This window comes from Tachypleus tridentatus, chromosome 2 (genome assembly GCF_004210375.1).
Source record: "Tachypleus tridentatus isolate NWPU-2018 chromosome 2, ASM421037v1, whole genome shotgun sequence".
Classification (NCBI taxonomy): Eukaryota; Metazoa; Arthropoda; class Merostomata; order Xiphosura; family Limulidae; genus Tachypleus; species Tachypleus tridentatus.
Genome location: NC_134826.1, coordinates 70,826,437 through 70,852,958, shown reverse-complemented (window position 1 = coordinate 70,852,958; position 26,522 = coordinate 70,826,437). Strand labels below are relative to the sequence as shown.

The following is a 26,522-nucleotide window of genomic DNA, read 5'->3' as shown; positions in this document are numbered from 1 at the left end:
TCACACCGGTAAAAACCAGACACCTCACACTCAGTCCATTATGTGTCTTTGTGCTTAATAATAAACAAACATAATAAATTTCACACAAATATTAATTAGCGATACCTAAAAATTTCTTTATGAAAATCATAGAACTTTATTATACAAACCTCTTCCATCCAGATACCAACTACAAAAAAATAGCCTGGTCAGCTTGGTCGTGCATACAATATATCATTTTAACTCTGGATTTCAGAAAAACAAAGTTAAAGACATCAAAGGATAAAAGTGTCCTAGAATTTAAGAGCACAATGTATTAAATTTTCAAGAGACTATTGGTTGAAGAGACTTGAAGAATTATGTTTGTGTACTAGTTTCTTGTTACCTACTTGTTGTTGTTTTCACAAGTAATTATGGTACTAATAACAGCAACAACGAAAACGTGGAGTTACTTTTTTGTAAATAGGTAAAAATATTTATTTTTGTAAGTAAACGATATTATACTAATCACTTTAGCGGGCAACATCAGTTATTGTGTGTTTTATTAGCGTCCTCACATTAAGACAGTACACGTTAAGATTTTTCGACGAGTAATATTTTCTTTCATATTTTAATAGATTCCTAAGCGGTTTGTTTTTGTCGACCATATAAGAGCTGGAATACTGAAGTCATATTATCATGTGGAGCCGAGCTCAAAGTATGATAGTTAAAATATTTATTCTTCGTTTTTGTTTTGGTATTTTGTGGCAATGTAATCACGTTTTCTCAAAAAGATTTATTTCCAGAAATATCCTATAATTACCTAACATGCATTTTTTGCACTTAGCTATATTCCTGGCGTTTGCATTTCGTAAGGGTTTATTTTTTGTTAAAGTTTTTTTAATTTTTGAATTGCTTTTAAAGTTTATATTAAATAAAACTCGATGGAATAGAAGAGGGACGAAATTAAGGTGAAAATCGTGAGTACAAGATGGATTAAAGATAAATTTTGACTTCACCAAATGTAATTTTAGGTAACACCATGAAATAAAAATAATGGTTTGTAGTCTGAGTGTATAATATCTACACTGTTTCTAGCCTTAATTTTTGTCACGATCCATCTTTGTAGGTTTTTAATTCTAACGGTTTTTTTATTCATCTTGTTCGCTGTCTCTTTAATGCTCAACAATTGGTAAAGGATTGAGTTATACGGTAGCTAATTTTATTCATTGTAATGATACCAAACGGTTTTTGTTGTAGTCTGATAATAGAATAGTAATTCACGATAAAAACAATTTGTTCAGCAGAAAATTCATGCTATGGATAATGAATGCAGAAAGATTAAAACCAGTAACGCACACACAAAGTGGAGAATTGATTTTGTAGTGAGGCAGTCACTATATACATATATACATGTGTATGACTGTGCGTGCATGAACTTGTACGATGCTGAGATGGATGCATAAATAACACAAACCGCAGTGCAGACCGAGAAAGACAATCGTATTAGTGTGATACATTCTTGTAATAAGTTAAATAAACTAGAAAAGTCGTTGTTTTGCCACAAAACTATACAGTGTTTTGTCCATCACGGGGAATCGAACCCCGGATTTTGGCGTTGTAAGTCAGTATACTTATCACTGAGTGTTTGCTGCACTTGTTTAAATCTCTTATTTAAGTAAAGTAAATTATGATATATTGACAACGTTCATGCGACGAATTTTTTAAAGTGTTTTTACAACAGGGCGAATTTACGTTAAGTTAGTTACTGATAGCTTGTTTATATGCTCTCCAATGAAAATTATTTACTTCAATAACCTAAATATTTGATGCTGTTGTTTTGACTTAAGCACAAAGTAACACAATGAGCTATCTGTGCTCTGACCACCACGGATATCAAAACCCAATTTCTAGCGTCGTAGGGCTACAGACATACCGCTGTGTCACTGAAAGACTTTTGATCACTACTAGACTAATTACAATCTGTATACATTCTATGCTTACGTAATATGGAATATATCACAGTTAAAAATAACATTAATATATTTTCTTTGGCAGATGTAATTCATCTCAGGAACATTCAAATAAAAGACATCTTGAACATATAAAATGTCGTTTAGCAATAAGAAAAGGTAACCTTGCAATCAAAAATATTTCTAACTTGTTTTCATGAATAGAAATTACGCGAAGCCATTTAAGTGAAGGACTTTCTGCACGAGCCAACCCACAATTATGAACTGATAACTGATAGACTTGGGGGGGGGAGAAATAATATCAAAAGGAAGTATACTTAATTAGTACTCATAATATGATATTTAAGTTATCAGAATCTGATACTTTATTGGCGTATTGTGATTGGTTTAGAATATATACCATATGGTGGTTAGAAGCTCATACGATAAGTTGTAGTTAGTGGTAAGTACGATAATTATAGTAGTAGCCTATAGAATAAAACAAATACTAAAAACGCAATTAAAGAAAGCATTAAGTCTGTTTCTTTCCTTTGAATTTTCTCGAGTGCTATCTTTGCTAGCCGTCCATAGTTCTGAAGTGGTAGGCTGGATACAAGGCAGCTAGTTAACACTACTTGCCATCAACTCTTTGGTTACTTTTTACCAACGAATAGGACGAATGATCATAACATTATAACACACCACGGCTAAAAGAGCAAACGTTTGGGGAATGAGATTCGAACCTGTGGCCCTAATATAGCGAGTCTAGTGCTCCAACCACAAGATCATGTCGGATATGATAAGTCACGATAACGTAATGTTTACAAACTAAACTATAATGGTTCGTTACATACACGATAACATGCAAGATAACGTCCAAGCATGCTCTCTCTCTCTCTCTTTTAGTCGTGGGAGCGTTATAATATGGCTGTCAATCCCACTATTTGTTGGTAACATAGTAGTTTAAGAGTTACCGGTGAGTGGTGATGACTAGCTGCCCTCCCTCCAGTTTTTTACTGCTAAGTTAGCGCAGGTAGCCTTCGTATAAATTTGCACGAAATGCAAATAAAGTTTATCAAAGCTTTATATTATTTATGTAAAAATTATATTTTTATATCATAATAAAGAACCTTACTCATTGAAAAACATATATCAGTTTCGAAAATTTAAACAACTCATTATTCCTTGCGTGATACAAAAAAAATCCGATTTCATGATCTTTGGTAGAAACATTACATAGTTTATTATTCTCCACGAAGTGCTTCACGTTGTGACCAGGGTTCAAGTTATTTTACTAAACTTTCCTTTAACTACGAATTTGAAAAAACAAACAAACAGAAAACATATCGTAAATCAACTGATGTTAAAATTATTTTCATGCGACTCGACATCGATGCAACAGTTGTATTGGGAAGGCGAATATACGTATTTTATTTAAAAAAACTTCTATACTTTAGGCATGATTGTTAAAGAATTAATATGCCAGTCTTCGTGCTAATTATTATATTTCACCATTATTGTTCCCAAACGCCATTTCCCATTGTTACATACCAAAGCCGTATTATTCACATATCTAAATTATCGTGGCGTGTGGAGCGCAAACGCACAAGTTTAAAACAATTTAAATGTTTACTTTCGTAGATGTAATTATGATCTACCCCAAATGCTTACACAGTGTTGATAGACTGACCAGTTAGTTCAGTCTCGGCTAGTTATTATGTTTCACATACCATAGGCACCCTCAAGGTGTATACTGTGAGTTTCTAAGAGATATATTTCAAATCGATTCAAGTTTTAATTCAGGAATATGTTGGAATAATGTGAGTGGCAGTCTATGTATGCGCGTACAATGAGAAAAATGGAATGTAATATGGGTAATAATACCTTAGTGTTTATTACATATTCGGTCTCTCGAATTCAGCGTTTTTCATTTTTCTCTACGTCTAAATATCTAAAAATTTATATTAAATGCATACATAATGAATAACGTCGCGTCTAGCAGGAACTTTTTATACTTTTCAATATACCTTACACCATAACGATATTATTTGCTTATATTAACACTGCAGCTGTGGTCGCTTTTGTACTTAATGCTTTGTAATTGAATTATAATGAAGGAATGTAACATAATAATGATATATCAAGAGAGTAAATGTAAGTTTTCATTTGTTGTTTTTTTATTTCGTGCAAAGCTGCAAGAGAACTATTTCCGCTAGCCTTCCCTAATTTAGCAGTTTAAGACCAGAGGGAAGGCAGCTGGTTAGTCATCACTACTCACCGTCAACTCTTTTACCAATGAATAGTGGGATTGACTGTACAAGTATAACGTCCTCATGGCTGAAAGGGCGAGCATGTTTGGTATGACGGATATTACAAGTCAAGCGCTTTAACCACAAGAGAGTAAATGTAATATTCCAATACAATTTAAAGAAAGAAAGCAGTCTCTAAAGACTTTCAAATAACTTTATACATTTATTTTTATTTGGGTTAAATTGGTGGTTTGAAACATTCAGTTTATTTTTGGTCAGATACATATCAACTGTAAATAAACCTGTTAGTTATATTCAAATATTAAGTTTTATATTTCCAGTTCTTAGAAGAGGGAACAACAATTACGATCAATATTTTGCCAATGTGAATTAACTTAATATTTTAATTACATTTCCTTCCCCTCCCTAAGGAATATGGCGGTATGTTTGCAGACTTAAAGTGCTAGAAATCGGATTTTGCGCTTAACCATAAACAAAATAAATAATTACATTTCTCGTAAAATTCCTTTGAATAATATCTGGGATGTTTCGTCCACAGTATCATAATGCGCGTGTGTGTGTTGTTTTTCCTTATAGCGAAGTCACATCGAGGTATCTGCTCTGTTCGCCGAGAGAAATCGAACCCTTGATTTTAGTGTTGTAAATCCGTAGACTTACCTCTGTCCCAGCGGGGGACGTATTGTAAGGTGTTACACATAATACCTAATTCACTGTACTCTGGTGGGCCAGCGGGAAATTTCCGGACTTATAACACTAAAATTAAGTGTTCAATTCCTGCAGGTGGAAGTACCAGATAGTTCCATAAAAAAGGGTTCAAAAATTCGAAAGAAAACCAAGTCCCCAATCATTTTTGTCCAATTGAGAACAATGAGAGAAGTAATAGTATAATTCTGTTTATTTTACTCTGTTATTGTTCTGTAATACACCATCAATCTACCAATTGCTATAATTGCTTAAACCAACAGCCTTCTATCTGTGTGAAATACTGATTTTTCATATTACATTTATAGTCGCCACGCCGCCTAACGATATTCTTTCAATTTATATTGTAGAATTAAATGTCCCTCACTGGCACAGCTATATGTCTGCAGACTTATACTACTAGAAACCGGGTTTCGATACCAGTGGTGTGCACAGTAGATAGACCAGTGTAGCTCTGCTCTAAATCAGACGCAGATAGCCTAGCTGCTTTGCGCCATAAAACGCGAAATCCACGCACTGACCCACCCTAAATCAAGCACACGCGTATGACCGTAATTTAATATATATTTTACGTATTATACCTGCCTCATTTTTCTCCATGTTATTATATTGTATCATAAGATGTATTATTTTCGTTTGTTTGCTTGGTTTGAATTTCGCGCAAAGCTACACGAAGGCTATCTGCGCTAGCTATCCCTAATTTAGCAGTGTAAGACTAGAGGGAAGGCAGCTAGTCATCACCACCCACCGTCAACTCTTGGGCTACTCTTTTACCAACGAAATAGTGGGACTGACCGTCACATTATAACACCCCCACGGCTGAAAGGGCGAGCATGTTTGGTGCGACCGGGATTCGAACCCGCGACCCTCGGATTACGAGTCGAACGCCTCAACCCACCTGGCGATGCCGGGCATTATTTTCGTACTAAACATTAAGCCTTAATTTGACGAGACATCACGGTAATGATTATTTGTTCTCGGATGTTTTCTATATATCAGTAGCAAGTACCCTTTTTGTTGCTTATTTGATGTTTTTTCGATTTTTAAAATTGTATTTTTAACATTTTCTTCAGCGTGTACATATAGCAGAACGTTTAGTAGCTTATCTGAATACGTATCACAGAGATCTTAGCCGCTTATATGAATACGTATCGCATAACATTTAGCAGCTTATCTGAATATCAAAAACTTTAGAATATGATTGGTTGTGGTATGGCTAGAAAGAAGTTCTGATACATTTTCATTCAAAATTTTTATTTATTAATGTATAGAGTGTCAAAACACGTCGTACCAATATATATCTTTTTAGGTGGTACAAGATGTAAACGAAATTTCTCAGCGCCGATATTCAATATTAAAAAACCGCGACATGCTTTATTCAGTCACCCCGTTAACCATCACCTACAACGTTCCTCTCACAAGACAAAGCCTTTAGATAGTTGTCAACATTTATCGACTGGAGAACACGATCCGGAACTGCCGCAGACAACTAACGACAGAACTATCAGTACATGTGTCTCAAGTTACATAAAAAGAGGTCGAAATACAGATGGTAAGTTTGTAAAAGTTGGTGCTCAAACAACTTTATTATTATTATGTGTACTTAAGTTTTCAAGGTTGACATAAACTGTTGTTGGTTTTCATTTTATCTACCTAATTGTTGTAAGTGTTTCACATGTCTTTCTCTGCTGGCCGGGGATGACCGATTTAAAAAACTAAGGCTCGAACCCTGATGTTCTACTGAATAAGGTTCACACCTTCAACTGTAGAGTCTTAGTTCATTATAACCGTGACAGCCAATAATATTATTCAGGTAAGAATAGGCATGTGGGCGGCAGCAGTTGTTGTTTGTCCTCTTTCTGGTCAGCAGTTCTAAATTATGGACCAATATGTGGTGTTTCACAAATGACATTTTAGCTCATGTGTTACATAAATTGAAGCTATTTCTGAGTACCATACGTATGTTGAGTGTTATGATTACACCAGAAGTAATAACACGACTGCAATTTGTAAGGTCAAAGTTAACGTTCATATGACAAAGTAGTTATTCAGATTACTCAAGATTGTCCATTATTTCACATAGATGATGGTGACATTTGGTTTGTTTTGAATTTCGCGCAAAGCTACACAAAGGCTATCTGCGCTAGCCGTCCCTAATTTAGCAACGTAAGACTAGAGGGAAGGCAGCTAGTCATCACCACCCATCGCCAACCCTTGGGCTTCTCTTTTATCGACGAATAGTGGGATTGACTGTAACATTATAACGCCCCCACGATTAAAAGGGCAAGCATGTTTGGTGTGACGGGGATTCAAACCCGCGACCCTCGGATTACGAATCGAGTGCATTAACCACCTGGCCATGCCGGGCCGTAACATTTGGTACTTAATTAAAGATGAAACCGTATGAAAGACAAATATTACGTATTTGTAAACGTTTCTCTTTATTTGGTATTAAGCTCTAACCTAGACAATCGACTTATCTCTGAAGCATATCTAGGGCAATACTGTTTCTAAAAAAGGTGAAATTAATTAATATGACGCATATATGGTCATCTTTCATACAGTGACTTTAAAAAAATAGTGAACACTTACAAAATGACTTTTTACAATATAAAGCGTTGTTTTTTAAGGATATACTTCACCTGGAGAGAATAATCGACATTATCTAATGTTTGTAAAGACTTTGTATCATGATACAAACGTTACAACATTTCTTTTTCTAATAAACTTTAAAGAAAGGATTTTCCATGCAAAAGAACGAAGAAAACTTGCCACCAGGTCTCTCTGATTTGTAACAGTCTTCTTTTTGGTCAACTCAGTTATAATTCTCATAACTATAGCAGGCATAACTGTGTATAAAAACTGACATTATTGCTGTAACTCGCTATGTGGGTTCCAGATTTGCTGAACTTCTTTTTGTATAATTTGTGTTGGTTATCGTGAAATAAAAGACTGTTTAGTTCATATATTATTAATTTCGTTTATTTTGTGAATGAACATTTTATGATTGTTTAGTTTTATATTTTATTATAAGAGAGTTAAAAGAAGATTAGTATTATAATTTGTGTTGATAAGTCATTGATGTCGAGAATATAGTGAGCACAGGATGTGGTAATAAATATTAAATAGTGTGAGATGAATGGGAAAACAGTAGACAAAGGTAAGGTTAGGAGAAGGGAATTCAGCCAAAGTGAATGGAAAGGCCTAACGGTTCATGTAGGTTATAACTATTAATATATTAGAGGAAAACTAACAGTAGAATAAACAAACTATGAGAAGGATAGTTTATTTCATTAAAGAGAGTTCTAAAGTAATTGAACTAACCTCAGTGGACTTTGACAAATAGACAGACGATATTTGAAAATACAATAGAAGAAAAGAGTAGTTGAGTTAAAATATATAGGATACAACCGTGTTAATTTGACGATAAAGTATTGGTTCTTAACCTGGGTTCAATCGAACCCCAGGGGTTCGGTGAGTCAGTCTCAGGAGTTCGGCGGATCAAGACACACACACTGTGTGTGTGTCCGTTCCGTCCACCCCACTCGTATGATTCGTGACGTCATGCTCCACTTGGCCATCATTGGCTGCGGCTGATCACGTCACATCACTTGGTCTTAATATCTGTGCTGCAGGGAATTTCGTGCGCTTAGCAGTCGACTTGTGACTGTAGTAATCGGACGTCATTTGTGATTTTTTTCCTAATCTTTCAATCCCCTCATACTAACTATGTCGAGCAAAAAAAGTAATATTGTGTGCAACTGATGCATGGTTCATTTTGTGCACTAATAAAATATCTACTTATGTTTTAAATTTGAAAAAAATCATTTTTTATTTTTCCAATTACGAAGAGTTCAGTGAATGCAAGTACGAAACTTCCGGAGTTCAGTACCTCCAACAAGGTTAAGAACCACTGCCGTAAAGTAAGTTGGGATAGTTAGGCGATAGTAATAGAGAAGTCAGTTCGACTTGTTAACTGAAATTTTAAAGTAACTGAATAGGCTTAAGCGGACTTTTCACAAGAGGAAGAGAACTGTTTAAATGTAATGTTTTTGATACGTCAATAATCTTTACAGTGCAAAAGGAACAGCACATACGTTTATTTTGTTTTGATTGTACAGGGGATAGACGAAAAGTGCATCCACCTGAAAATGTTGTTAATTTGTTATATCTTTTAGTAGATAACAGAAACATGTGTAAAACTATATACTCTGTTCAAATATGATCTCAGATCCTAATTTTAGCATTGGCTCTTTAATAAATACCTGAAATTATCATGATTTTAGTTACATTTTGTGATAACAGGTGTTGTGTACCTGCTGTAGTTTCTTAGCTCTTCTGATTCCAATTAGTCTTCAAAATGATCAAACTGTCCTAATGTGTTGCAAACACTTCTAACAAAAGCACCATCAGATGAAAACTTCATAACTGTTCAAATAGAGAAAACAGAGGAGGAAGAGATATATTTAACGGCTCCCACCGCCAGCTCTTGTTCCACTCCAAGTACTGTAATCGCACTGTCACTCTTATAACGCACCCTCAGCCCTAGAGTACGGAGCGCGATTTTTCGGCAAAGGGACGCAAACATGAGACCCTCGGATCTGTAGTGCTGAGGAAACGTTTCTCCCATATACAATAGGGAATATAACTGTAAAATGTGTACTAAACCGGTGAATATTTTAACTTTAAAACAGTGAAAAAACTTACCAATAACTAAGACATTGTTGCATAAACAGTGTAGGGCAAAAACTTAGCATTTCTAAGCACCTTGGACAAAAATAGCACATAAAACCTTGTAGGTTAACGACAGTGTTTATCAGAAGAAAGTTTAATGGTGAGCGTAAACATGTGCTATTATTTCACTTTAATAGGTCCCACAGAAAACCATTCCATGGTTCATATAGCTGAGAAGAATCCATTTGAAGTAGTTTATCAAACTAACCCTAAGACTCCTTCTATGTTGAGCCACAATAAAACTAGTAAGTGTTCACTAGATCCTTGTTTGAAATTTACAAAAAAGTCAAGTTATGAAGTTAGTATTAGATACAAAAAAAATCTGTATACGATAAATGTAACGTTAATTGAACACAAACGACTTTTATATTTTCTTTCATTTTTTATCTGAAATAGTAATTATACTACCAGAAAGGAGTGGCTCTAGGCCTAATTTTACTAGGTTATAATATGTTCAAAATGATATCGTATCGGAGGCTGGCCTCTAAAAAACTTGTTAATATATTTTAAACAAACAACTACACAGGACCTGATGACGTTTACCCCAGAAGAAGCCTGTTTACTCCACAGGTACAAGGTCATCCTACGAACCAAGAAAATAAATCATCGTCACATAGATCGTGGTAAGATTTCCCACTTTGTTACCTTTCATAGATCGTGAAAGTTAGTTGGAAGAAATAGTTCTAAACTGCTATTACAACAGAAAAATAGTTTTTGGTAGACATAACTTCAAAGAACACGTTGTAGCTCTGTTTGTTTTTGTTTCACATATTTGCGCAAGGCTACACAAAGTAATATCTGTTTCTAATCTAAACAGGAGAGGAGGAAGAGATATATTTAACGGCTCCCACCGCCAGCTCTCGTTCCTCTCTAATTAAGTACTGTAATCGCACTGCCACTCTTATAACGCATTTTCAGCCCTAGAGTACGGAGCGCGATATTTCGGCAAAGGGACGCAAACGTGAGACCCTCGGATCCGTAGTGGTGAGGAAACGTTTCTGTGATATACAATACGGACAATAACGATCTTAGAAAAATATATATGTAATAACGGCTGGTTTGTGTTGAGAAAATGTTTTATGTAGAGCCGTTATTAAGTATATATTTTTCTCTACAAGTGGGTTTTCTTGTCATCACTGAATAACGATCTTAGCTTCTATGGATTAGATTTTCCTCTAGCCTATTAATGAATGGATAAACATTTATTGTGACGTAAGCAACTCAAAGCTACTTTTGCTTACAATACGACTGTATAGGAAAGATATGTAGAAATGGAACACAAAGATGGATTCGAATCAAAGATCGTCGCATATTAAAAGTAATTCGTTTATTATTTCGGTTTGAAAGACAAAACATCCAAATAAATAAATTGTCGTTTGTGGTCTGTTAGTTTGAATATTTGATATCTACTTCATCTGTAACTTCCTTAACCACGAAAACTTGAACCAAAAATATGGCATTCTCGTCAAACGTATATTCGTTATTATTGGCATAAAACAGCTGGAACTGGCATCAACACAACGTCATTTCTTTGGTAATTGACAAGTATGTACGTGTCTACCATTCTGCTGTGTATGCTGGAGTCAATACTGACCAATTCTGTGAATCAGTTCTAGTTTCACATTCATGTACAAGACCCACGTGTGTTTACTATTTACAGTTGCGTCTCTTTAAATATATAAATTCTATATACCTCACTTAAATAAAACTCAGAATGTATGTTCTCAGAAAGATTAAAATTGCTATTATCAGGATAGAACATAACACAATATATCATAAAGTACGTTTTCCATGAGGTACTGGTTGACTGTGTGTATATGTGGGCAAAAAACTTGAAGTGTTGGTTATTAAACGTGAAATTATGAGTAGCAATCCAGAAACTCGCTGTTTTTGTTTGTTTTTTAGTGTACAGCGAAGTGTTGCCCTACAAAAGGACACTTTTCTAATTGTAGAAAACTTAAAGCACTTTTTTGTGAAAAACAAACTCATGTTCAACATATACGTAAATACGTTTAGATTAGGAAAGCTTTCCAGCTATACGCTGTACTTTAGTACTTTTGTACTGACAATAAAGGACTAATGGTAAAACAGTTTCAAATCTTATAAAACCAAGGAATTCAAAACCACTAAACTTATTTTGTAAAGATTAAAAATATATAAAAAATTACGGATATTTGTGTTTTATAATGCAATATCAGAAATATGCTGAAAACTGAAAGAACAGACAGAATTGGCAAGACACTTGGAGAACTTAATTCATAAAGAAAATTATTCGTTAGTTTGTTTGCAGTTAATCACGAGTATCGAAACCCTATTCGTAGCTTTATAAGCCTTCAGACCAACTACTTTGACACTATGAACTATAAAAGACGAAGAGAAAATTATGGTATCGTTGGAAAATTTCTCTGTCAACTCTGTCGATGTATAAATGGTTTCTAATAAATATAATAATTTGTAATAATTGTTAAATATTGTCATACGTGAAAACAAAAGTGTAAGGCGTTATAGTAGGAGATACTGTTGAGTGGTTAATTATCTATGTAACGATATAAAGCGCACCCGAACCATAATATTTATGTTTAATTAAACAAAATTGTTTGATTAACATGCATTTACATTACGCTTTCGAAGCAAGATATTGGATATAAAAAAACAAAGTTATGTCTACGAATGTTCGTAGCCATATGGTGAGAAATAAATGTAATAGTCAATTTTACGTTTTTAATATATTCATTGGACTTAAACATTGAAATTCTGACTTTATACTAAAGCAGGTAAAAGTTATAGCTGTTGTCAGTAATTCCAAATTGCCTTAATCTTTTCTCTCATCTATAAAGTATAATACATCAAAAAACATGAAAAACAAAACAATCATTAAAGTTTGAGAAGTTTAATTTGTCGTTATCAATATCTATTTAAAGAAACGATTTAATATTTAATATCGGAGCTAGATTAATAAGGCGTACGAGTTCTGTTACTTAATAGTGACATCGGGCTATCTGCTGCGTCCACTGAGGGGAATCTAATCCCTGAAGGGGACTTTGTATTTAAGGAAATTTAACTCAAACAATCCACTTAATTAAAGAGCAACGAACGTATAATCTTTAATGTTGTTTGCCTCAAGCGAGACTAGCGAAAGAAACAGTAATATATATATATATGATCAATTATTTTTGTATGTAGCAAACTTATGAAAAAATATCATTTAAAAAAACTGAAGTCTCAAGCCACAAATGCGTTGGTTGTCATATGCATAGTTGCTGTTGTGAATAAAATAAAAACATTAAAAACGTGTCAGCTTCTATAGTATTAACTGTAAAAACAAATGTCATATTGTATGGTGTATTATCAAAGTAAAATTAAAGTTTATTAGACGGCAAAGTTCTGGTAAAAATGAATACTTTCTAGAAGTGTCTAATTTATGTCTCATTAGGTCTTCACAGAAACTGTATCGTTATGGAAATGAATGCCATTAAAAACCTAACCTGAAAAATAGATTTAGTGGTGATTTATCTCTTTTTTTTTTTTAGACACATCGTGGTCAATTGTTTGAAATTTTCTAGACTACCGTCAAATTCTATACACGTTTAAAGGTTCTTACGTGCGCATGCGCTGTGTTAAATGATCAGTACTTACGCTTTCCTAAAATTATAATACAAGTTATTTACTAATGGATTAAAACGTATTATAACTGGGATAAGAGCAGTGCCCCCGAGTGGCATAACAGTATGTCTGCGGACATAGAACGTTAGAATCATGGTTTCGATATTCGTGATATGCATAGCACTGGTAGCTCAATTTGTAGATTTGTAATCAATTGCAAACAAACATAAGAGAGATATAAAGGCTTGACTAAATTCTATATTTCAACAGGAACAGCGAATATTTGGAAACAGCAGGTAGAAGTAGTGGACTGAATAGTGATAAAAAATTACCCTTTGAACTGTCCACCACCAACATTGGCAGGAAAATCAGTGGAGAACCGATACAGATAAAACCAGGCCCATCGTTCGTAGGGAACAGGATAGGAACTCCGACAGGAAGCAGTCTCGTGCACTCAGTAAAAAACGTTAGATTACCAACAAAAGTGAGTCCAATAATGAAAGAACGAAATTATTTATTTTCTGGAAAAAGTAAAGGAATACGAAGTTGACATCCGCTAAATTATAAAGTAAATTTATATCAGATATAATCAATGCAGTTAAAATATTAAAACACATAAATGTGGTCTTAATGTATGGTAAATATTTGAGGCTTAGAATTCCTTTTGTTTGGTATCTATAATAAACCACACTTACTTTCTCTTATACACACTAGTATATTATTGACTCTTGTATTGATTTCACATGTAATCAAATTCTGAATGTATCTGATTAATTATACCTCTGAAACACTGTTAAGGGTAAAATGTTTCAATAGGTGAGAAATACTTGGAAATACATATGTAAAAAACGGCTGGTATGGATTGAGAAAATTTTTATGTAGAGGAGCGAACAACGTTTCCACCTTCTTCGGTCATCGTCAGGTTCACAAAGAAAGAAAGAGATAATTGACGGGCCTGGCATAGCCGAGCGCGTAAGGCGTGCGACTCGTAATCCGAGGGTCGCGGGTTCGCGCCCGCGTCGCGCTAAACATGCTCGCCCTCCCATCCGTGGGGGCGTTATAATGTGACGGTAAATCCCACTATTCGTTGGTAAAAGAGTAGCCCAAGAGTTGGCGGTGGGTGGTGATGACTAGCTGCCTTCCCTCCAGTCTTACACTGCTAAAGTAGGGACGGCTAGCACAGATAGCCCTCGAGTAGCTTTGTGCGAAATTCCAAAAACAAAAAACAAAGATAATTGACCGATAGCTGACCACATGTTTGAAGGGGGGTTGTGTAATTGAGTGTAGGAATGTAGATGGCGTGCTTAGATGTTGGATATATTTATTAATATAGGTATAAAGGTGTTCCTTTGTATTGGTTTATTTTGGGCTTGAGTTGTTGTATGAGTAAGGCTTCTTTAATTTTGCGTTTGTTTGTGTTTGTTTCTTTATTTAGAGTTTGGGTGTTTTTTATGGTTATGTTATGCAACTCAAATAAACACAACATAACCATAAAAAACACCCAAATACTGAATAAAGAAACAAAATGAACAAACGCAAACAATGGTTCAGTGCAGGTAAACTGGCTAAAGCACAGCCCAAAATAGACCACCACCTTAGGAAAGTCTTATTAAGTGTTTGGTGGGATATTGTTGTTGTGATTCACTTTGAGTTGCTGCCACTCAATGTAATGATTACATCAGACCTCTGTTGTCAACAGTTAGAGTGCTTCAATGTTACACTGAAAGAAAAGAGGAATGCTTTGATCAATCATAAAGGTGTTGTGTTACACCAGGTTAATGCACGGCCCCATACAGCAAGGATCACATCTGCAAAGACTGAACAGCTAGATCACGAAAACTTTCCACATCTTCCTTATTCCACAGACCTTGTCCCATCTGATTATCATCTATTCTGAAGTTTGCAGAACTATCTTGATGGAAAAGAGCTTGGAAAACATGAAGATGTCAAAACTACCCTCTCTACATTATTTTCCTCCAAATCCCAAAAATTTTATAGAAGTGGCATTCAGAACCTTGTGAATCGTTGGCAGGAAGTAATGAATAATGATGGAACATACATTATTGATTAAATAACATTAAAAGTGTTTGAAATCCTTTCTATTGTTAATAAGCACAGGCGTCAGTTAGAGCACGACCGGACGTGGCAACAAGAACAACCCCACAGTGGGGTTTCAAAATCGTTTTAATATATAACATGCTTAGTCTTTGTACATTTATATTTTATTCAGTAAATAGCCGTTACAACGATCTATAACTTATCATTGTTAACTAATGAGCTTACGCCTCAATTTTGTTCTGTCTTCACCAACAAACACTGGATTAATTAAATAATGTCTTACCTTTTAAATGTTTGGCACTACGATTTTCACACTATCGTTCAGACTTGCGAATATTTATCTAACACATTTAGTAGAGATCCACTTTAAGTGGATTTTTTTAGAGGATGATATGAAGTATTGTAAAATTAATTTTATAGAAAAATGTCATTTTGGTGAAAGTAAGGAGATTAATTATGCAGCAGATGTCTTTCAAGAGCTATATTATGTTATAATATAGTAAATATACCATTAGTATCAGTTTAATACGCTTTGTTTCTCCCCTAGTAATTAACTAACTAATAAAGTCAGTCACTTTAAAACAGGTTAACATATTCACGCCAGATGAATATGTTTCTCCACGTGACAGAAGTCCTTGACCGTAACTGTGGAAACTGTAGAATATGACCTTGCTATTAAACGCTAATGAAAGAAAATAGGGCAGAATAAATGGTTTATTTGTTTAAATTTTGCGCAAAGCTACATGAGAGCTATCTGTACTAATCGTCCCTAATTTAGCAGTGTAAGACTAGAGGAAAAGCAATTAGTTATCACCACCCACCATCAATTCTTGGGCTACTCTTTTACCAACGAATAGTGGGGTTGACCGTAATATAATAATACCCCCACGGCTGAAAGGACAAGCATGTTTGCTGTGACGGGGATTCGAACCCGTGACCCTCAGATTACGAGTCAAGCGTCCTAACTACCCGGCCACGCCGAGCCTACGCGTCAGAGAGACAAAGAGGCCATTATAAATATATTAAACACCTGTGAACAAAACAAGCATTTAAGACAAAAGAGTAAAGCTGTTTGTATTGAGAATACAGTTTAAATTATTGGACCACAATATTTTATAAAGACTACAGATCACATAACACTCCTCATCTTCCTGTGACATAAAATAATCACACAACTTATAATAATTCTTCATTTGTATTCATCAAGAAACAAAGTAGTTTAAAATGTTTAATCCACAGAGCTGTTAATATGTTTATAAGATAAGTCACTGATATGTCCAAAAAAGGTGAGATATGTTCACGATAGTGCAGAAATGCAAATGTCCACTCTGCTCTAAGATTGGCTTCTGTCAAATTATGGGGACCCATTTTCCATGTTGTGATACCTTTCCAAGCTGTTGCAGATGACGGTGAACTGTTTAATAGGTTGAATTAAGCTTCTGTGCTAGTTCTTTAACTGTTACAGCACAATCTGTATCAAGTGCAGCCAGCAGTAAGTCATGATTAAACTTAATAGGGCAACCTAAATGTGACGCATCACTTAAAGTGTAGTCACCTGATCTGAACTTCTGAAGCCACCTTCGACATTTATTTCATTGAGAGACTCTGCATCATGCTTGAATGTTTCGTGTAGTTTTTGTTGCACTATTACCTTTTTTAAACTCATTAAGCCTTTTGTGCCTTATGTGTTCCTCAGATACATCCATCTTCAGAAGGGTTTATTTGATAAATGATCTGAAAAAGTGGAGTTGGATTAGTTTCTTTTATTTGTCTGAGCATTTTTATACACGTCCTACTGCATATTTTAGTCATTAAAGCCTTCTGCAACGACAGAAATGATGATGCACTTCTTTCTATATTAAATTTTCGGACTTATGAGATGACATGATAGTTTGTGTAGATGTGATTTGTCTTTCTTTTCCAGGCGGAGAGCCCTTTTTATATTACATACTTTTGGCTGGGTCACGCGGACAGATTTTGCTATGGAAATTAGATTCTCATCGATTACAAAGCACCATGTTTTGCTTTTACCACGCCTGGTGTACGACTCATTGCAGGTCTCTTTCTGGTTAGTCCTGGTTTCTCAAGTTGATCCGTATTCCTTTGTTTTCCAATGTCATTAAATAAAAGCGATATTTCCTTCTTGGAAATTCTAAGTCTCTGATCTGAAACATCTCTATTTGAGTGTATGAATATTTTGCTTCCAAAATTGGTCCTCCGCTAGGACAGTGGTAAGCCTTCAGATATGATTTGTAAATCATATGATTTACAACGCTAAAACCAGGGGTTAGATTCCCCTCAATGGACACAGCAGAATGCTCATTGTGGCTTTTCTTTAAGAAAAACACACACTTCCAAAAGTGATAAGCTTTATGTGGCATTATAATACCAACATGTGAAACACCAATATTAGAATGTAATTCTTATGTATGCCAATACACAATGATTTTATATCGGCTGTGGTTGTCACGTGACTCGCATATTTCAAATCGTGAAGTACTCAACCGTCTGTAACATGTTTATTTTTATCACACTCTTGATTCAAGTTTATTGCTAGCCATGTAAAGGTTCGTATACAAACATATGATTAACCTCATGTAAGTAGCCTTTCAAATAGTAATCATGTGATTAACCTCATGTAAGTAGCCTTTCAAATAGTAATCATATGATTAATCTCATGTAAGTAGTCTTTCAAATAGTAATCATATGATTAACCTCATGTAAGTAGCCTTTCAAATAGTAATCATATGATTAATCTCATGTAAGTAGCCTTTCAAATAGTAATCATATGATTAACCTCATCTAGTAGTCTTTCAAATAGTAATCATGTGATTAACTTCATGTAAGTAGCCTTTCAAATAGTAATCATATGATTAATCTCATGTAAGTAGCCTTTCAAATAGTAATCATATGATTAACCTCATGTAAGTAGCCTTTCAAATAGTAATCATATGATTAATCTCATGTAAGTAGCCTTTCAAATAGTAATCATATGATTAACCTCATCTAGTAGTCTTTCAAATAGTAATCATGTGATTAACTTCATGTAAGTAGCCTTTCAAATAGTAATCATATGATTAACCTCATGTAAGTAGCCTTTCAAATAGTAATCATATGATTAATCTCATGTACGTAGCCTTTCAAATAGTAATCATATGATTAACCTCATCTAGTATTCTTTCAAATAGTAATCATGTGATTAACTTCATGTAAGTAGCCTTTCAAATAGTAATCATATGATTAACCTCATGTAAGTAGTCTTTCGAATAGTAATCATATGATTAACCTAATGTAAGTAGCCTTTCAAATAGTAATCATATGATTAATCTCATGTAAGTAGCCTTTCAAATAGTAATCATATGATTAACCTAATGTAAGTAGTCTTTCAAATAGTAATCATATGATTAACTTCATGTAATTAGCCTTTCAAATAGTAATCATATGATTAATCTCATGTAATTAGCCTTTCAAATAGTAATTATATGATTAATCTCATGTAAGTAGCCTTTCAAATAGTAATCATATGATTAATCTCATGTAAGTAGCCTTTCAAATAGTAATCATATGATTAACCTCATGTAAGTAGTCTTTCAAATAGTAATCATATGATTAACCTCATGTAAGTAGCCTTTCAAATAGTAATCATATGATTAATCTCATGTAAGTAGCCTTTCAAATAGTAATCATATGATTAACCTCATCTAGTAGTCTTTCAAATAGTAATCATGTGATTAACTTCATGTAAGTAGCCTTTCAAATAGTAACCATATGATTAATCTCATGTAAGTAGCCTTTCAAATAGTAATCATATGATTAACCTCATGTAAGTAGCCTTTCAAATAGTAATCATATGATTAATCTCATGTAAGTAGCCTTTCAAATAGTAATCATATGATTAACCTCATCTAGTAGTCTTTCAAATAGTAATCATGTGATTAACTTCATGTAAGTAGCCTTTCAAATAGTAATCATATGATTAACCTCATGTAAGTAGCCTTTCAAATAGTAATCATATGATTAATCTCATGTACGTAGCCTTTCAAATAGTAATCATATGATTAACCTCATCTAGTATTCTTTCAAATAGTAATCATGTGATTAACTTCATGTAAGTAGCCTTTCAAATAGTAATCATATGATTAACCTCATGTAAGTAGTCTTTCGAATAGTAATCATATGATTAACCTAATGTAAGTAGCCTTTCAAATAGTAATCATATGATTAATCTCATGTAAGTAGCCTTTCAAATAGTAATCATATGATTAACCTAATGTAAGTAGTCTTTCAAATAGTAATCATATGATTAACTTCATGTAATTAGCCTTTCAAATAGTAATCATATGATTAATCTCATGTAATTAGCCTTTCAAATAGTAATTATATGATTAATCTCATGTAAGTAGCCTTTCAAATAGTAATCATATGATTAATCTCATGTAAGTAGCCTTTCAAATAGTAATCATATGATTAATCTCATGTAAGTAGCCTTTCAAATAGTAATCATATGATTAATCTCATGTAAGTAGCCTTTCAAATAGTAATCATATGATTAACCTCATGTAAGTAGCCTTTCAAATAGTAATCATATGATTAATCTCATGTAAGTAGCCTTTCAAATAGTAATCATATGATTAACCTCATCTAGTATTCTTTCAAATAGTAATCATATGATTAACTTCATGTAAGTAGCCTTTCAAATAGTAATCATATGATTAACCTCATGTATGTAGTCTTTCGAATAGTGATCATATGATTAATTTAATGTAAGTAGCCTTTCAAATAGTAATCACATGATTAATCTCATGTAAGTAGCCTTTCAAATAGTAATCATATGATTAACCTCATGTAAGTAGCCTTTCAAATACTAATCATATGATTAACCTCATGTAAGTAGCCTTTCAAATAGTAATCACATGATTATTCTCATGTAAGTAGCCTTTCAAATAGTAATCATATGATTAACCTCATCTAGTATTCTTTCAAATAGTAATTATGTGATTAACTTCATGTAATTAGCCTTTCAAATAGTAATCATATGATTAACCTCATGTAAGTAGTCTTTCGAATAGTGATCATATGATTAACCTAATGTAAGTAGCCTTTCAAATAGTAATCATATGATTAATGTCATGTAATTAGCCTTTTAAATAGTAATCATATGATTAATGTGATGTAATTAGCCTTTTAAATAGTAATCATATGATTAATTTCATGTAATTAGCCTTTCAAATAGTAATCATATGATTAACCTCATGTAAGTAGCCTTTCAAATAGTAATCATATGATTAATCTCATGTAAGTAGCCTTTCAAATAGTAATCATATGATTAATCTCATTTATGTAGCCTTTCAAATAGTAATCATATGATTAACCTCATGTAAGTAGCCTTTCAAATAGTAATCATATGATTAACCTCATGTAAGTAGCCTTTCAAATAGTAATCATATGATTAACCTCATGTAAGTAGCCTTTCAAATAGTAAACCTTAATTATTCTTACGTATCATTGCTTAAATTGTAATTTTTGTTTTTTGTACGGTTGTGTGTAAATAGTATAACAGAAACTGTCACTCAGAGGAAGAAGTTTCTCTATGTAGTCAATAGTGTAATAAAAAACAAAATTAGTAGCCACTGTCTACTAACATGGAATTCTTCGTAAATCGTTTAAAAAACTTATGAAATATATTGTGACAATCGCTTTTGTTTGTCTCAAAAACATGGATGAATGGACAAATACGCTGATAAACAGTCAGTATAACTTTTACTACACCACAGCTATATTTTATTAAAAAAACACATAGTTCAAAGGATTCGTCTGTACAAAAGTAGTTGTTTTATTATACTAAAAACATAAATCTAGTTTACTGAATTTATGTTTGTAATATTTAATATCCATAACATAATTATCTTATCAATTTCTGGATTACAATAACACTTACAAACTATAAACATTCTAAACAAAGAATATATTGTATATTGTATACTGCAATCGTATTCCTAGTGTAGGCAATGTTTTTTGTTTTAGTGAAGACATAAATTAGTACAGGTTGTTTGTTTTAGTGAAAAATTTAGTTAGTACAGGTTGTTTGTTTAAGTGAAGATGTAGATTATTTCAGGTTGTTTGTTTAAGTGAAGATGTAGATTATTTCAGGTTGTTTGTTTTATTGAAGGTTTAGATTAGTACAGGTTGTTTGTTTAAGTGAAGATGTAGATTAGTACAAGTTGTTTGCTTTAGTGAAGACTTAGATTAGTTCTGGTTGTTTGTTCAAGTGAAGACTTAGATTAGTTCAGGTTGTTTGTTTTAGTGAAGATTTAAATTAGTACAGGTTGTTTGTTTTAGTGAAGATTTAAATTAGCACAGGTGGTTTGTTTTAGTGAAGACTTTAGTTAGTACAGGTTGTTTGTTTTAGTGAAGGTGTAGTTTAGGATAGGATCTTTGTTTTATTGAAGGTTTAGATTAGTACAGGTTGTTTGTTTTAGTGAAGACTTTAGTTAGTACAGGTTGTTTGTTTTAGTGAAGGTATAGTATAGCACAGGATCTTTGTTTTATTGAAGGTTTAGATTAGTACAGGTTGTTTGTTTTAGTGAAGGTGTAGTTTAGCATAGGATCTTTGTTTTATTGAAGGTTTAGATTAGTACAGGTTGTTTGTTTTAGTGAAGACTTTAGTTAGTACAGGTTGTTTGTTTTAGTGAAGGTGTAGTATAGCACAGGATCTTTGTTTTATTGAAGGTTTAGATTAGTACAGGTTGTTTGTTTTAGTGAAGGTGTAGTTTAGCATAGGATCTTTGTTTTATTGAAGGTTTAGATTAGTACAGGTTGTTTGTTTTAGTGAAGACTTAGATTAGTACAAGTTGTTTGTTTTAGTGAAGACGTAGATTACTACAGGCTGTTTGTTTTCGTGATGAATTACAACAGTACAGATTGTTTTAGAGATAGCCATTGAGATAGCTGCTCTGTCTAACACGGGTATTGGATTCTCAGATTTTAGCGTCGTAAATCCGCAAACGTACAGCTGTAGCAGTTAGTACAGTTTTGTGAAGAGAAATGCTTAACAATAAGCAACACATTTGATTTACACACTACCTAAATTGTCTGTATACTTTGAGAACGCATTATTTAAAGAAACATGGCTAAGCACCTTGTGATAGAAACTAAAATATAACTTGAATTATCAATAATAATAATAAATTGAAAACAATTATAGTAATAGAAGTATAGTAGGTATGTAGAGTGATTGATGATAGAAGTAAGTACAGGAGGTGTGTAAAGTGATTGACGATAGAGGTAAGTACAGGAGGTATGTAGAGTGATTGACGATAGAGGTAAGTACAGGAGGTATGTAGAGTGATTGACGATAGAGGTAAGTACGGGAGGTTTGTAGAGTGATTGACGATAGAGGTAAGTACAGGAGGTATGTAGAGTGATTGACGATAGAGGTAAATACGGGAGGTATATGTAGTGATTGATGATAGAAGTAAGTACAGGAGGTGTGTAAAGTGATTGACGATAGAAGTAAATACAGGAGAGTATATGTAGTGATTGATGATAGAAGTAAGTACAGGAGGTGTGTAAAGTGATTGACGATAGAAGTAAATACGGGAGGTATATGTAGTGATTGATGATAGAAGTAAGTACAGGAGGTGTGTAAAGTGATTGACGATAGAGGTAAATACGGGTGGTATGTGTAGTGATTGATGATAGAAGTAAGTACAGGAGGTGTGTAAAGTGATTGACGATAGAGGTAAGTACATGTGGTACGTGTTGCGATTGATGATAAAGGTAAGTACAGGAGGTATGGGCAGTGATTGATGATAAATGAATACTGAAAGGAGAAAGTATCAAGGTTAGTATAAATATTAAATGTTATTATAGGTAATCTGGTGATACAGTACCTACAAGAGAATCAGAGGAAGAAATAGAACAGTTACTTTACAAAGTTTTTCATAAACGGAAAGGCTTTGGACTCAGAACAGTTGTCAACTAAACTGTAACAATGGTCGCTTCATAATTTGAGTAGTGGTGAAAAGTGTGAGAAAAAGATAAATCATAGGATAAGAATGTTACGATAGATATGAAACTGGTATAGAAGAAAGGCTAGTTAAAAGTCACCAATGGTCCCCTGGTGTAAGCGTTCACCTTATTTACTGAAACACAACTATTGGAACCACACGAAATGTGGTTTTACAGACACACGTGAGCTATACAGAAAGAAACCTGATGACGTAGTATTGGAACTGACTGAGACAAATCTAAAGACGTAGTGGATGAATTATGTGTAGAAAATGGAAGATTCGATACTTTGGACAGCTATTTAGGTCTGAGGGAAGTTTGACAGAGATTTTGATGGGTAAAGTCTGTGAGAAAAGAGTAAGAGACAAGGATAGAGTCACTCATTTCGAAGACATTAGAAAAATCGATTGGTTTATTTCTTTGTAGTTAATCACAAAGCTACAAAATACGCTGTCTGTGCTCTGCCCCTCCCAGGTATCAAAACCCGGTTCCTAGCGCGTTGTAAGACTGCAGACATACCGCTGTGCCACTGGGGGGGGAATGGATTGGTGATGCGAAGCTCGAATTTTGAGAAGCAGTGTATCAGAATTTGAGATGGCATAATAATTAATTCGCTAATTGGTATATCTTATTTTGTAAATTTGTAATAATGTTTAGGTTTCACCCTGAACTAACAAATGGAATATCAGTGTACAGGTAGATTCCATTACAGTTGCTTTCATTGTTTACGAAGAAACATAACTGTTGATTTAGCATACCTGGGTGGTTTATTGGAATGAAACTACACGAAAAGATTTAATAGCATTGATAAGTATGCCTGTCGTACTTTATCTTCCAGAATGATGTAAGTTGAGAAATTTTAAATATATATAACGAAAGATGCTGAGAAGGGGATACTTGTAGCGTTTCTTATTTTTAACAGATCCTATCAGAAGTACCCAAAACCCAGAAGAGAACTACTGAATCTAATGAATTGAAAGTGTTATCAGTGACTCCACCAGATCTGAAACTTTATCGTACTTTGCAAGAAAATCATCTGGTCTTGTTTGAGCTCTTTGGTAACTTGAATTAGTTTATAATAAATGGATCTTTAGAAATTAAAGTTATGTGCATTGTGAAGAAAAGGAAAATTAATATTTACTTATATGACAGTTACAGAGGAAATAAACCGAGAAACTCTCTCTTCCAAATCAATTATGACCTGTAAAGTACTCTAAATAATAACTTCACAGGATCAAAAGGGATCAACACGTGTCACAAATGTAATAGTGGCCATTACGTTATGTACATTTTACTTCAACAAGATATGAATAATTGGAGTTATACTCGACAAATGTATACGTTTTAATTACATGTTGAAGCTGAATTACGATTAAATGGTGTTGAAAGTCAGAATGCAAACGAGTTTATCACACGTCATATATATATATGTATATAATGTATATCCAATACAGAGGAAGGGTTTTAAGAAATCAGTAGTCACAGTATAAAATTATAAGGTTAATATATAATAATTTTAGTAACCTCTTGTCCGTTTAACTACAGTTATATCTAAATTATTCACATTTTAGACTTCGTATGAGGAAACCATTTTTTTACTCTGACATTTAACATTGTATTTTATTTTTTGTTCTAAAAGTGTACAAACACATCAGATTTGCGTAAAATCTTATGTTAATAACACTGACTGGCGTATAATGCTTAGACTAGCTTGTTAATTAGTTATATTTTTTACACAGGTATGTTGAGTACCAACGTAATAAGCAGTAGAAATGGGACTGCTAAACATTTCACACTTCGTGGCGGAGGAGAATCTGTTGGTTGTGTATTTTACGAAATAGTAGGTGTACAGTTATTTAAAAAAAGATTTTGACAATATATACTTAAAATGTTTGAATTTGTAGTTTTAGTTTTTGTATGGCACGCCCCATTTTGTAGTTAAGGTTTTTCTTAGATATTTAATAGTTAGCACACTCTAGAAATAAGCTTTTATATCTGAATATTTAGTTTATTATATTACTTCGTTTTAAAATTGTAAAATTTGTTATTTTTACATAATTTAAATTTCCATTATAAAAAATAGTCGTCAATTCCATTTTACATCTTGTGACGTAGATACTTATTAAACAACCTATCAATATTTGAAACACGTGTAATATCGTTACATACGAAACAAGAAGAGGTTAGGGGAAAAATTGATAATTTGGCAAAAACAGTGTAACGTAAAACAATCTATTCAACAGAATATGTGGATATGTTAGAATTATACGTCATCCATTTTTATTTTCAATGTTATAATCTGTTAAAACTGTGATCTTATATTTTTAAATACAGGACAGACCTTTAACCAAAGTTACAAGAGGACATTGGTACAGGTAAATGTGATCTAGATTTCTTTTTAGAATATTTTCGTTAAATAAAATGATAGCCAAGCTTTTTTACTTTTAGTTATATCTGATCTTCAAATAAATATGTATTTAGAGTTTTAATATCACTAAAAACAGTTCCACGTAACTTTTTTTTATCTATTTATTGTCTTCATTCTTGAAACTTATTAAAATCTTAAGAAATGGCGACCAGTCGCTTTCGTTTGTAATTCAAGTTGGTGAAAGAGAAAAATGGTTGAGAAATGACCATAATAGTAACATTGAGTAAAACTTGAAAATATGTACAAAAAAAAATCGAACAGCAGTGCCCTCTAGTTGTAGAAAGATTTTATTTAATTATTATTGTTTTTGTATTAACGCTCACGATTCTTTCTATAAGTTAAATATCTTTTGATACTATAACTCCTGTTCATCATTATGTTATCTTACTTGCTGTCGTAAACGATTTAGTAGCATCTAACATTTAGAAATACATAATTAGAATAAATGTCATTATTCAGTATTTTTTTCTCCTTGCTTTAGTTTTGTTTTAGGGACTTAATATCATTATTTACTCTGTAATTCATCTATCAGGTCATCCCTTAAGTAATGTTCGGTTTTAGGTTGGGAAAAAGAGAAAGGATTTCAAACGCTTTTAATGTTATTTAGTCAACTGATGATGCAGTTTCTGTATTAAATTTTTGGACGTTACTTATGGGATGACCTGATATATGATGTTTTCCAAGCTCTTTTTCATCAAGGTAGTTCTGCAAACTTCGGTCAACTTTACAATTCGTTGGTAAAAAGAGTAGCTCAAGAGTTGGCGGCGGGTGGTGATGACTAGCTGCTTTCCCTCTAGTCTTGCACTG

The 26,522-nt window shown here is 33.3% G+C and overlaps 1 protein-coding gene across 1 annotated transcript; it reads left to right on the top strand.

The window, feature by feature from the left end:
* The first annotated feature begins 594 nt into the window (after positions 1 to 594).
* On the top strand, positions 595 to 25,160 carry LOC143245528 (uncharacterized). Its single transcript, XM_076491891.1, has 6 exons — positions 595 to 676; positions 9,754 to 9,861; positions 10,143 to 10,239; positions 13,490 to 13,703; positions 24,210 to 24,345; positions 25,027 to 25,160. Exons 1-6 carry the CDS (start codon positions 658 to 660, stop codon positions 25,158 to 25,160), a joined length of 708 nt encoding a protein of 235 aa, XP_076348006.1. The 5' UTR covers positions 595 to 657.
* Positions 25,161 to 26,522: the final 1,362 nt, after the last annotated feature.

Bases quoted from the DNA above. Each gene is read 5' to 3' on its own strand.
- LOC143245528 (XM_076491891.1), top strand. The intron at 9,862-10,142 runs GTAAGTGTTCAC...ACAACTACACAG, and splicing joins GTTGAGCCACAATAAAACTA to GACCTGATGACGTTTACCCC. The intron at 10,240-13,489 runs GTAAGATTTCCC...ATATTTCAACAG, and splicing joins TCATCGTCACATAGATCGTG to GAACAGCGAATATTTGGAAA.